The sequence below is a fragment of the Falco naumanni genome, chromosome 4, assembly GCF_017639655.2.
Source record: "Falco naumanni isolate bFalNau1 chromosome 4, bFalNau1.pat, whole genome shotgun sequence".
NCBI lineage: Eukaryota > Metazoa > Chordata > Aves > Falconiformes > Falconidae > Falco > Falco naumanni.
In genome coordinates, this window is record NC_054057.1 from 63227516 (window position 1) to 63241243 (window position 13728).

The 13728-nt window shown below is 51.0% G+C and overlaps 1 protein-coding gene across 1 annotated transcript; it reads left to right on the forward strand.

Annotated features, from left to right (window-relative positions):
* The first annotated feature begins 874 nt into the window (after positions 1 to 874).
* Positions 875 to 3940, forward strand: LOC121087991 (acrosin-like). Its single transcript, XM_040593563.1, has 5 exons — positions 875 to 1396; positions 1714 to 1914; positions 2253 to 2518; positions 2806 to 2951; positions 3417 to 3940. Exons 1-5 carry the CDS (start codon positions 1308 to 1310, stop codon positions 3756 to 3758), a joined length of 1044 nt encoding a protein of 347 aa, XP_040449497.1. The 5' UTR covers positions 875 to 1307; the 3' UTR covers positions 3759 to 3940.
* Positions 3941 to 13728: the final 9788 nt, after the last annotated feature.

Sequence of the window (13728 nt, forward strand, 5' to 3'; positions counted from 1 at the left end):
GGTGCTGAAAGAGCAGGGTTTCCCCAGCAGACAAGTTGTCTTCTCCAAGGCCGCCTTCTGCCTGCTCTCAGCAGACACATGGGAACAGGCAGCCGGTCCCTTTTCAAAACACAAAGCAGCCTTGAGCCCGCTTGCTTGGAGGCCAGTTCTGGGGCCTAGGAAGCCCTGCTGCGCCTCAAGGGCCTTGAGAGCAGCTCTTCCACTTTCAGACAGAGCCTGCCCGCTCCTCCTCCTCGGGACCCGGTTGCTCCCTCCGCTGTGCGCCTTATGCCTCGCCACAGAAGCCAGGATGGCAGCAGGGAGCTGCCGCACCTTTCACAAGCTTGGAGGCTGCCAACCTTCAAGCCATTGCCCTCGACCCTCCAGGGACCTAGCCCTGCTGTGCAAATGCAATGCACATGCCTGGCTCCTGCTTCTCTCCTGCACTCCAGCAGGTGAGTGAGCAAGGCTCCTTCAGTCAGCGGCAGAAGGCAGACTGATGAGACAAGGCTGATGCAGGATTCACCAAAGCCACGGACAACGATTGCATGTAGGTTTGAGAGCAGGAGCATCCTTCTCTCCCTAGAGCTTCACAACGATTGCCCTTGCCACAAGTGCCATGGTCAGTGTGTGCCCAGAACAGCAATCCAACTCACAGACAGCAAGGACACGACGCCTGCCAGAGCGCGTTGCTGTGGCTGACATAGCCAGTGAGGAGTGTGCTGCACCTGCATTTCACTGTGCTTTGTGCAGGAAGGTTGACGTCGCTGGGCTGTGCTTGGCTTATTTGGCTTGCCCAGCACTGCTTGCCTGCCACGGCCATCAAAAGATTGGCTCTTCAACACCCAAGCACACGCATGCTGCTGTAGTCATTGTGTTCTTTGTTGTGTGTCTGTTTATTGGGAAGGAGCCGGTGGCACGGGGCTGCAGAGAGCAGGGCGGCAGGGAACTTCCCAAAGAGGCTGCGAGGCCACGCTGGGTGCTGCCCTGTGAGCTGTTAGCAGGCAGAGCTGGGAGCCAGGCGCTGCTGCCTGCCACGGGGCCTGCCCACCCTGATCGTGCAAGCAGGGCATGCCACAAGGCTCTGTCGGGGGTGTGCAATCCCAGCTTCTGCCTCCAGTCCTGCTTGGAACCCTTCCTGATCCCCCCACACCACCCCCATCCCCCCTCCACCCACCACACCCACCGCCACCACACCCAGCACCCGGAACCAGGCACTCTGTGACATCAGCCCCGTGTCCAAGAGAACCCCAGGCAACAGGAATCCTGCAGGCAGTACGTCGGCAGCCACACTGGTGGCGAGAAGCCCTCGTTCTTGCAGCTGCCACATGTTGCTGGTAGTGATGGACTTTCTCCTCCTCCTCGTTGTCCTGCTGGCCATGTGCTGTCCTGTTCATGGCTCATGGGACAGCTGTGGGTAAGTGGCCTGAGGCTCTGGGGGGGAGATTGGGCAACCCTTGTGAGCTTCTCTGGAGGGGTCCTGCTTGTCCCCCATGGCCACCTCAGTGGCTCTTGAAGGCCATGTGGGAGGCTCAGCTCCCTGCCAGCATCCAGGCTGCCGGCACAGCTCATCTACGGGCTGAAGCAGAAAGCGGGGAAAGGGGAGCGGGCACACAGCCCACGGGTTTCCTCGGCCCTTCTGGCCATGCCTTGAGGGGAGGGAAGATGGCTGGCCTTTAGCCGGAATGGCGCAAGCTTGCATGGAGCTAACCAGAATGGAGTTTCTGGTTACAGAGGCACCTGCGGCCTTCGGCCTGCGGCTTTTCACTACGGCATGTCGCGCGTTGTGGGTGGCAGAGATGCCCAGCCAGGGGCCTGGCCTTGGATCGTCAGCATCGAGGCTCCCTTGGAAGGAGGCACGGCGCACATCTGCGGGGGCTCCCTCATCAGCCCACAGTGGGTCCTCACATCAGCCCACTGCTTCATCGAGGCCAGGTAAGGAGGACCAGGGATCGGGGCTAGCCCCACACTCTAGCAGGTGCCCTGAGCACAGCAGCACGTGCTGCAGCATGTCCTGTTGCCCTGCAGTACGCCCAGTGCCTGGGCACTCCGCAGCCACCTGAGAGGCTGCTCAGGAGAAGGCTGAGCTTGTGCCTCTGCTTCCCAGCAGCCTCCAGCTCGACGCTGCTTGAGCCCAAGGAGCATGTGGTCTGTCGCACCCTCCCAAGCACTGCTTTCCTCTCTGCCTTGCCAAGCAGAAGGCAGGGCGACTGCTGTGCTGCTGCAGCATGTGGCTCTGCTCCCTCTGAGCCCTCTCTCCACCTGCCTTCCAGGAACATCACCATGTGGCTGGTGGTGGTAGGTGCCACCCAGCTGACCCAGCTGGGACCTGAGGCCCAGGTGCGCAACATCAAGCGACTGCTGGTTCACCAGCACTTCAATAATATCACACAGAGGAACGACATTGCCTTGCTGGAACTGGAGCAGCCTGTCCAGTGCAACAGCTATGTACAGCTTGCCTGCGTGCCCGATGCCTCGCTGAGAGTCTCGGAGCTGACAGAGTGCTACGTCAGTGGCTGGGGTGCCAGGACTGCAAGAGGTGAGCTCCCAAAATGTAGTCACGTTGCGAGTGCAAGCTTGGCCAGCTTGGGGAGGCAGGTTGCTCTTCCTGACGGCAGAGGCGAAAGCCAGAATCAGGCTGTGGGGACGTATGCCTCTTAGAGAGGGGGGTGTGAGCCACTGACCCAGAGCAAGGCAGAAAGGAAGGAGCTGGTCCAGCGCCTCCCCACATGCAAAGCCGAGCCCCGGGATAGGGCTTCAGTCACGCAGGGAAGGAGAACTGGCAATGAGCTGCTGGGTGTTCATTTCTTTCTGTGCTCTTCACAGCTGGAGGATCGGCATATGTGCTGCAGGAGGCCCAGGTCCACCTCATTGATGTCAGGGTCTGTAACAGCAGCGGCTGGTACAAAGGGGCCATCCACACCCACAACATCTGTGCTGGCTATCCGCAGGGTGGCATCGACACCTGCCAGGTAGGAGCGTGCTACAAGCCAAGCCCCGGCAGCACGGGCAGCCCCGCCACAACCGCCCAAACCTGCGTCGTTCTGGGCATTTCCTGGCCTCTCACACTCCCATTGCTGTGTCCCCACCGCTGAGGGCCTTACCCCCCTTCCCCTTTTGCACGCCTTTGCCCAGGGCCTGCCTGCCTTGTCCCAGAGGCCTGGCACTATGTCCACAAAGCCCACCCAGTGCCCTTGGCAGCCCGGAGCTTCACCATCCTAAGCCAGAAACAGTCATCTGACACACCATCAGTACCACCGTTCCGCAGAGAGAGTGAGCCCTGCCTTACAGGCCCACTGCCCCCTCCCAGGCAAGCTTCTCCAGAGCTTGGCTGGCCACTAAATACAGCTCTGGAAGTGCCACGAGAGGGAAGGAGCCAGCCACTGGGCTGACGGTGGCCACCCAACAACCCCTTCATCCTCTCTCCTCTGCTGCAGGGGGACAGCGGTGGGCCTCTTGTGTGCCAAGACAAGAGCGCTGACTACTTCTGGCTTGTTGGCCTGACCAGCTGGGGGATGGGCTGTGCGAGAGCAAAGAAGCCCGGAGTCTACACCTCCACCCAGCACTTCTACAACTGGATCCTGGAACAGATGGGCCTGCACACAGCAGTAGCGACTACTGCAAGGCCGCAGCCAGCCTTCACCTCCACCCCCGTTCACAGGCCAACACCAACAGAAGCAGGAAGGTTTATACCCTGCCCACTTCCAGTGCAGAAGCTGCGGGATTTCCTTTCTTGGCTGCAGAAGTTGGTGCAGTTCCTAATAGGAGAAAAGTTTTGATCAGCAGGACAAAGAGGATCCAGGGCTGGCTGCAGCGCACCACCACCATTTCCCGCTGGGGCACTGCCTGCTGATGCAATGGCAGCCTCAGTGTCAAAGGCCTGCTCTGTCCTGCCCGCGCTCCTCTCAACGGAAGAGCTCAGCTGGCTGAGTCCCTGCAATAAAGTGTTTCATTTCTGTGGCTAACCAGGCGCCAGTCCTCTTCAGTCTCGTGTGCAAGGCCAGGACTTCCACACCCGGCACCTGCCGAAGGAAGCAGGCTGCGGGCAGACAAGTCGGGCACAAAGGGTCACAGCAAAGGGCTGAAGCTCTGCCTGCTGAGCAAGGAGGATGAGGGTGCAGTGGAACAAGGGAAGGCAGGTCACTGCGGGGCTCAGGGCCTTGGGGATGGCAGTTGGAAGCACAGAATGCCTTAGGCCCGCTCCTGGTGGGATCCCTGTGTGCGTCTGTATGAGGCGCAAGCGAACTTGAACGTGGACTCTCAGGGCCCAGGAAACACAGATCTAGAAAGACCCAAGGCTTGCACCAGGCACTGGTGAGGGAGCCTTGGCTTTGAGCCTCACATATGACATGGACTTAATTTCTAGACTGTTATCGGAGGCATCTACGAACATGCTGTGCTTATGAATCCAGGGAGTGAAGCTGTGTTTCTCTTTCAGTAGAACATGTCATCTTGATCCTCTGGAAATGCAGGAAAGGCCTGGACTGCATTCACATGGATGTAAGCAGTGGTTACATCTGCAGGGATGCTTGTCAAGGCATTGATTTGTCTGTGTCAATCTGTTTTGCCCTTCACATTCATTGTGGTGCTCTCTCTGTGTGTATGTGTGTGTCTGGCTCTTTGGAATGCAGCTGCACGCGCGTGGGAAGATCCATTTAGGCTGGCATAGGAGCAGCCCCCCCAGGTGCCCACCTCATTCAGATCAACCAGACCTGAAAGGAGAAATCCCACAGTGTTCAGAAGCCTGCCGGCTCTAGCTGCTCCGTAACAGAGTGGGCAAGGAAACCCAAAGCAACTCTGCAGCAGAGAGCACCGGGTGGGCAGGGAGGCAGCTCTGACTGCCCCACAAACAAAGCAGCGAAAGCCATTTATCCTCGCATCCTCTTCCTGAGCTTTCCCCAACACCATTCTTTTTCCTTCAGCAAAAATCTCTCCCTATTACCAGCAACACTGCCCTGAAACCAGAAATTGCACATCCTCTTCTTCATTCTCCCCTTTCAAACACCTTTTCCCAATACTACAAGCAGAACAACACCAAGGCAATTAATAATTAACTTCCCCTCCATCATTATTAATACATTACCATCAAGTATCATGAATGTGTATTTACTTCTTGTACCATGATCCTTTCTCAACCCACTTATGGGACTTCTTCCCATTGTCCTTTGCATGTACCAAAAGAACATGTACTGCCATGCTGTATTGGAGATTATGCTTCCCTTCCTAGGCCATTTCTCTTGATCACCTAAGGTATACAAGGGCTACCAGTGATGGCAATATTCGGCCCATTTTTTCTGATTGGGGAGGTCACTCCAAAACTTGCTCCAGCATCTTAATAAACAACCCAAAAGAACTCTGAAGAACCAGCTCCCTCTAGCAGAATGACCAGATCCCATGTGTACAAAGTTTCAAAATCACAAACACTCAATACCTAAACCAAACCCTGCAAACAAAACCGGACAGAGGCAAAATCCAGCAAACAAAATCCAACAAAGTTTCACATGAGCGTGAGGCAAAATCTGGGCTCTGGGCATCTGCATAACAGCATATGGATTAGACAATTGTGCACTTCAAATATCCCGGGGGGACTCTGACCCACCGGGGGGACTTCAACTCGCAATGCGATACGACTTCTTTGTAAGCAACCTCAGTGTTTATGACCATGTCGCTGTTATCCCAGAGAGCTGTCACGGAGATTCACCTGGCCAGGGAATCTCAGAACCTTGGCAAAACTACTCCGGTGCATGCTTGCGGTGCTCACGATTTCTCTGGTCTGTCGAGATTCCGGAAAGCGGGTCCCGTTTGGTCACCATGTTCTGTTACCGAAAATCATAACCAAGAAAGCTCTCTGAGCCAAACGACAGTTTAGGAAGCTGACAGTGGTTTATTGCCATGCTGGACGCACGGTGGATTTTTCCTCCTAACCCGCACACCAAGTTCTCGAGGGTACACATTACATAGAATAATATGGCACACTGGAAGGACAGCCTGGAGCAGCTCAAGGAGAAGGTGCTGCCGACAGAGGCCCATGATGCGTCTGGGTGAGTGCAGTGGGGATGGGGATGGCTTTGGGCATCTCACCCTGTTCCTTCCAGCTATCCCAGCTGGTGCTCGCGAGGTACCCTGGCATCGGAGCACTTTAGCCAGCGAAGTGTGGGGATGCTGATCAGGAATCAGTGCCTTTTCCTCCCACCGGTAGCAGGTTCCTGACATGAAAGGAGGCAGGAGGAGGGGGCACGTGCAGGACAGAGCCCTCCCAAACCAGAAGTGGGGGAGTGGGTGCAGAGGCTTTCTGGAGCAAGGCTGGGGGGTGACGGCTCATCTCCCCAAGCAGGGGTGTGACATGCAGTGCTGGGGAGCTGGGTTGTGACCTGCTCTCCTGGCAAGGCACAGGGGGGTAATTAGCACTGACGAAGGGATGAAAGCAGTGTGAGGGCTGGTTTGGATGGCAGGCATGGGAGCCTGCGCCCTTCCCCTCGCACCCCTGCGCACCCTGGGCAGCCACAGGTGTGAGGGTGTCTGCCTGGGGGGACCAACCCTGCCAAGGTCCCTCTGCAGCCCTACGTGCCTGTGGGGGGGTGGGGGACCCTTTTGTGACAGCAGCAGGCAGGGGATGCCTCTGGCTACAAGCCTGTGGGCTTTGGGGCGCTGCTTTGAGCCAGGGTTGGTTGTTTGCCCCCTGTCACCCCACCCGTGGCTCCTGCCTTCTCCAGGAGAATTACGGCCATCCCATTGCTGCCGCCGCTGACCCCTGCCTCACTGGGCACCCTGGTGCCATCATCAAGCAGTAGCAAACTCAGCATCACGGCCACAGGTGGGGGACACGGGGACCCATCCCCGGTCCCTGGGGATGTCATACCACGGCAAGGGAGGGCTCTTCTCCGGGTGTGGGCAGAGGGTCTGGGGGTGCCTGGGGAGGGGCAGAGGAGCAGAGATGTGCTGGGGAGGGTCAGCTGTTCTTGCCCCAGGCCTGTGGGGTCCTACAGCCTTGCCCGGCGCTGCCCCATCGAGCCCATTTTTCTGCCTCAGTGGTGCAGAAGCCACGTGATGAGCTGTGCCTGGTCTCAGCCTGACCTCAGGTTTGCTGGGGCATCAGGTGCCTCCTGTGAGATAAGTCGCCAAAATTCAGCTCCGCAGCAGCCTCACCCACCGGGTGCTCTATGGCCACTCCAGCCCCCTATCCTGTGCCCCATCAAGGTAGGGATGACAAAGGTAGGGATCTGGTGGGGCGACCAAGGCTGGGAGGGTGATGCTGAGCACTGGGAGGGATGCATGACTCAGTTTCCGCAGGGAGAGCTGGGTGTGGGAGGGTTGCCTGGGGATGCTGAATTCAGCCCCATGTGTCAGCCAGGCTGCTCTCTCCTTCTCAGCACGACAAGATGGAGCTGTTGGGCCAAGACAGCTGCATCCCCAGGGACTGGCCGGACAAGCAGCTGCCTGTGATTGTGGGCAAGGAGGGTACAGCTAAGGCATGCTTGGGGAGGGGATCCAGCGGGTGCCAAGGGGACAGAAGTGTTGGCATGAAGCCATATTCACCCTGGCGCCCCCCAGCCTGCCTCCCTCTGGTCTTTCTTTCAGGCTTCCCGAGGGACAAGGCCAAGCTGTCCCCAAGGCAGAGGGATGCCCAGGACACCGGCCACCTGCTCTCACAGCCCCGGAGGGTTGGGTCCTTGAGCTGCCAGCTGGGTATGGTCTGTTGGGGTACCGGGGGGGAGAGGGCACCCTACTGTCAGCCAGGGGGTGGGGGCGAGCAGGGGTCGATGCCCCCAGCCAGGCAGGGTGGGATGGAGTCTGGAGTGGGATGGGGAGGGGTGAAATGGGATGGAGGGGGAAGGCTGGGCATATGGGGCAACTGGTCCCCACGTTGGAGCTGGAGTGAGGTGGGGTGGCAATGGTGGGGCAGCCCTGGCCAGTGTGGGACTACAGCCTGTCTGCTTCAGGGTGTGGGCCAGGACCACATTTCGGGGTGTCTCTGGCCGGGCAGGTGCCACTGCTGCCTGCCCTGTCCTGGGCTGGCAGAGCTGCACACAGCCATTTCCCGCCCCTAGGGCTGCAGGGGGGGCTAAGCCCTGATTCTCGACCCCAGGCACCGTGGCCTTGCTGGAGCAGAGGCCAGCCTCATCCCATGGGCAGCTCTGCCAGGTACCACCGTTGTTACCGAAATCTCGGAATGAAGAACTTATCGACACCAATGTGATGTAGATAAGCAGACACTTCTTTATTAACAGCCGGGTGCGTGAGTGAGTCTTCTCACGATCAACGCACACCAAGTCTCAAAATCAGACACCATATATAAAAACTTATTCACACATATTAATTAAATATTAATGCGTAATCATAATATTTCCCGTAAATCATTAACATACTCTCCTCCTATATCCAATTCTGCGCAGTAGAGCTTAGAAAGGTCTAGAAATGGGTCTGGGGTATGATTTGGGTAGGTGGTATATGAGTCGGTGGTCGCCGATCTCCCCCTGCCGGAATTACCTTTTACTAAAGCTCACAAACTCTTGGCAGGTAACTACAAGCTGTTCCAGTCGACTCTCCCCGGTTTCCATTAATCTCATATTCTGACATTTCAATACAACTTCCACATACAGAAGGACTGGTCAAATACAAAGAAACCTTTCAAACCCTAAGTTATTACCTAAGTTTTAACAATGGTTCTAGCCCATTCTTCTAGCCTTGGTACGGGATGTACAGAAGATCTCATAGCAGCTTTTACTGTGCAACTAAAGTTTCGTTAACATATTTCTTATCCTTCTATATTTCAATTTTATAAAATAATTTATAAAATCAAATAGTCAATCAATCTTAACTTATTAGCAAATCTATAACATTTCCCCCCTTTGAAAGTGCTGAAAATCATTATTTCAATACTTTCACGTTATTTATATATCATTTGTTTCACCCATATTTTGGTGGTGGGACCATGTCTTGATAGAATAGTTGGTACTTCTCTCATACGATTGACTGAAATTCTGTTGGTAAACTGTTTCTTCAATCATGCATATACTAGCATGATCATCAGAAAGACAATAGTAAACAGAAACAAAGTTTTGATTATGGATTGTATCCAAGAAGCTCAAAATTCCATCCCAGGTTTGTTAAAAAAATTTTCCCCACCCAATCTTCTGACGTATCCTTCTTGAATTGATTCTGTATCTTTTCTCAATTTTACCTAATAGGTCCAGATCATGTTCCACATCTTGAGTGACATTTGGAATGTGAATGTAAATGTGGTCCAGTCTATCCTTGAGATATCCACATACCCCCATGTTCTTTAAGTAGGAGCATACCTAATGCCATACCTATTTTGTAAACTGTCATCTTGGAAGTCGCCTGTAAACTGTATGTTCAATTCCTTAAACCTTTTGGTGACATATTGTTATTTATTTTTTTTTTACTTGACTTGTTAACTGATAAAGCCATTCTCTATTTCTATATGATGCTATAGGATTCAAAAGTGATCAAGTGCCCAGCCAATTTTTACTCTTGTTGAGGGTTCATTCCAAGTACCATCATTTGTCTCAGATCTCTTTGTTTGTTTCAATTTTAAAATTCTCTAGGGATCCTCTAAATGGTGATTTCTCCAAATTGGACACGATGTTGGCATGCCTAAAGTAATTTGTTTCACCTTACCATCTAATGGTAAATGAGTTGTCCAGGTTCCATCACTAATGCCCAAATTAAATGTCCTGGACTTTGAATAGTAGATTTTCTGCAACTAAACAGAGTTCCTTTCCTGAGTGTAAAAGTACTGGTTAAATTGAGAGTATTCTTAAGATCTCGAAGAAAACAACCATATTTCAAAGCAGCAGCCAAAGGAGGAATTCTTTGAATTATTAAGTCTGCATTGCTCGCAGTCATACACTTTTTCACTTTTCCACCATGGTACTATTTTATTTTCCTTTTCTCTCAATAAAGTTGTTTTATCATTAACTAAGGGTAACACTGCAAAAACTATTCCATCCCAGGTGAAACAACCAAAAGTTTATGGCCATGTACTGAAATTGGGAAAAATATGGACATAGACCATATAGAGTCCCATTGCTCTACTAATTGTGTACCTTGGCCAGTTTTGTTACACTTCCATTCCATGATATTTTTGCTTACATTGGCTTTAAGTAGTTCATCATAAGAACACCAACCTAACTGGGGATTTGGACCCCCCAGGAAGAAAAACTTGAGCTATGGCACTAGGTCGGGATACCTGTTTTAAAATCATAATTCAGTAGGTTTTTACAATCTGTTTCTTTACCCTGGCGACTTCCACTGTTTTCTAATAACCTTTTACTTGTTCATACCATTGAGTCACTGGCCTTTGTTCACAATAGGTGGTTTCATTTTTATGTTCCATATTGGTCAAATTCATAGTTAAAATTCCCCATGGAATAGATTCACCTACCGCTCTCGGTACTGGCAAACAAGCAGTGATCTGCGTGACATTTTGTAAATTGGCAAATCCTTTAATCAATCCTACCATCAAAATTTTCCTCAGCCATTTGCTTGGGAATGTCAATCACTTGTTCTGTTTCTACTTGGTCTTTTGCTTCCTGTCCACCAAGTCAGCCCATGATCCCACCAACCACTACCGACCAAAAATAAAATCCAAAGAATAATCATAACCCTGATATGAAAAATTAGACAGGTTTCCAAAGTCAATTTTAAAGTGTCTGGGTCACGATTAACAATCTTCCATGGAGTAGGTGCTTTCTTCACTCGAGTATAAAGTATCCAAGCATCCGATTCTGCTATTTTGATAGCTGTAAAAGTGGTTAACAGTATCTGGAAAGGTCCTCTCCAGCGCTCCTGCAAAGGTTCGGAGGTCCAGGTCTTCACATAGGAATAGTCTCCTGGTTGGAAATCATGCACTGAATCTTTCCAGGGATAGGTCTATTCCAAATTACTGCACTCCGAATTGCAGTCAAAGTTTTTCCTAGAGAAAGCAAATAGTTATATACATCATGCTTTCCTTTCATATGTAAGTTTGGATTTGGTTCTGGAGACTCATATGGTTTACCATATAATAATTCATAAGGACTGACTGAGGTTCCACTCCTTGGCTGTACCCTGATTCGTAATAATGCCAATGGAAGTGCCTGAGGCCACTTTAGACTGGTTTCTGACAAACTTTTACTTACTTGTCGTTTTAATAGTTTGATTCATCCCTTTCCACTTTCCCACTAGATTGTGGCCTCCAAGATGAATGTAGAATCCCAATTAATACCCAATACTTTGCTAACACTTTGGACTACTTCAGCAACAAAGTGTGGACCTCTGTAGAGGAAAATTCAATAGGAACTCCAAATCTCAGAATTATTTCTTGTAATAACCACTTCACAACCTCTTTTGCTGGTGTGGTGCGACAAAGGAAGGGCTTCTGGCACATCCTGTTAAAGTATCAACCCCTACCAGGATGTACCGGTACCCATTTTGTCTAGGCAACTCTGAAAATCTACTTGCTAATAATCTCCAGGTTCTGTACCAGATTTCAATCTACCCCATTTGAACCTTTTTCTGAATCACTGGATTGGTTTTCAAACATAGTTCACATTTTGCAGTTACCATTTTAGCTATTCCCAACATTTTAACTGATACTACTTGTTTTCGTAAAAAAGTTACAAAGGCTTCTGCCCCCCAGTGACATTCTGATGTCTTGTTTAAATTATCTCTCTCATCAAAAGAGGTGGAATTACTACTTGTCCATTAGGAGTTATCCCACCACCCAGCTAGGTTTTTCTTAGGCATTTAATAATGACCCCAATTTGTCATCTTCTTCTGAATATTTGGGTTTTTCCCTGGGAAGGGTGTAATGTTTCAGAAAGAATTATTGCCATCTGTAATGCTAGTTTCTTTGCTACCTTTCTTGCCATTTTATCAGCCAAAATATTTCCAGCTATTATTTTTGTATTCCCAATTTGATGTGCCTTACAGTGCATGATTGCTACTTGATCTGGCTTTTGAACTGCTTGCAATAATTGTATACTTTCCTTTTGATGCTTAATGTTTGATCCTTGAGAGGCCAATAGCCCTCTTTCTTTCCACAAAGCCCCATGGACATGCACTACCACCAAAGGCATATTTTGAATCTGTCCAGATATTTACATTTCTTGTCTTTACTTAACTCTAGGCTTGAATCAAGGCAATAAGTTCCGCTTTTGGGCTGATGTGGTACTCGCCAATCGCTCCTGCTTCTATAACTGTAGTATCTGTTGTTACCGCATAACAGCGTATCGGACTCCTTGCTCCATATAGCTGCTTCCATCAGTATTACAATTCCAGTCTGGTCGCTCCAATGGTACATCCCTTCAAGTCTTCACGACTGGAGTAAACATACTCGATGGTAGCCAAGCAGTCACGTCCCAGTTGACCTTCTTACTGTATGGAACTTTAAAAACACTGCAGGATTTACAGGTTAGTTGTTTTTAAAATCACATCATCTTGTTCAGTCCAGTACTACCTGGTGCTTTAATCACTTTTGGCTCGGAGACAGCCAGTGTCCCCCTTTTGTTCTAAAAGAGTTATCACCATGTGTGGTGCAGGAGCGGGTTGGAAACTAGGACCATGCATGGCAATCAGTTAGCTGAGGGGAATGTGCTCGAGCTTGTCCTAGACAACAAATTAACATGATGAGGCCATGTTTGCAGAGCACAGGGGAGTGGGAGACAGATGGCGCCAAGGGAAGGTAACACCTTGCTGTTAATTGCTGGTAGTTAACCACCAACTCAGGGATTGCCTAGTATGCAATGCTTAGCTTCCAAGAACCAATCTGTTTAAAAACGCGCAGCTTCTGAAAGTGCATAAAAACTCGTGCTTCTGTACAATAAATTGACATTTGCTTGCATCAAGCTGCGTCCCGTCTCTTCATTCGCCCGCAAATTGGTGACCCCGACGTGATGCGTTTAAGGATCTGACGTGAAGGGCTACTCGCAATCGCCTATCCTGAGCGACATGCAGCGAATCCCACAGAAACTTTGAATGATCTGCTGAAAGGAAGCAGGAGCCGGCCAGAAATCTCCCAGAGTTGAGAGGTGAGCTGTGGGAAATCCGTAATGGGGAATCAGGCTTCGTCCCAGAAAGAGACGTATATGGACTTATGAAGGGTCTTCTAGTCAGATCCGGGAGTCTGTGCCTCAGTCTCCTCAAATGGTGACCCCTATGGTGGTGTTCCGAAGCCTTGGAAGAATAAGGACAGAACTGGTCAATAAAAAAGACAGCTCGTGGAAGAGGGCTGCGTTTCTGGAGGAGACGTCTTGGCTGAACGATCGTTTTGCTGTCTGGACCAGCGGACAACCTAAACCCCGAGGATAACACCTGTATTCATTGAGACAGGTGAGCAGCCAAGAAACTTTAGAGACTTTGAAAGAATGAAAGTGTGTACATACAGCAGCCAATTGTATGATGCTGCCGCGGAGGGGAACTCCGTGTCGGGAATGCATTTAGCACCTTGCTGGCAAATTCTGACTACTCTTTGCCAAGTGTGGACTAATTCTACTAACGGTGCTAAACCAGAGGAAGCTGTAAATTCCACCACAGACAGCGCGACTCTTCTCAAGACACCGTCAGCAATGGCGATTCCATCCACACCTCCTCTGCCCCCCAAAGCTTCTGTCACTGATTGCAGCAACCCTCACAACACAGGAGCAAGCACAGGAACAGGACAACTCGGACAATGATTCCATGACACTGATAAACCTTTTGATCCAGGTCCTATAGATCTGGAAAAGGAGCTAGACCTTTCCCCCA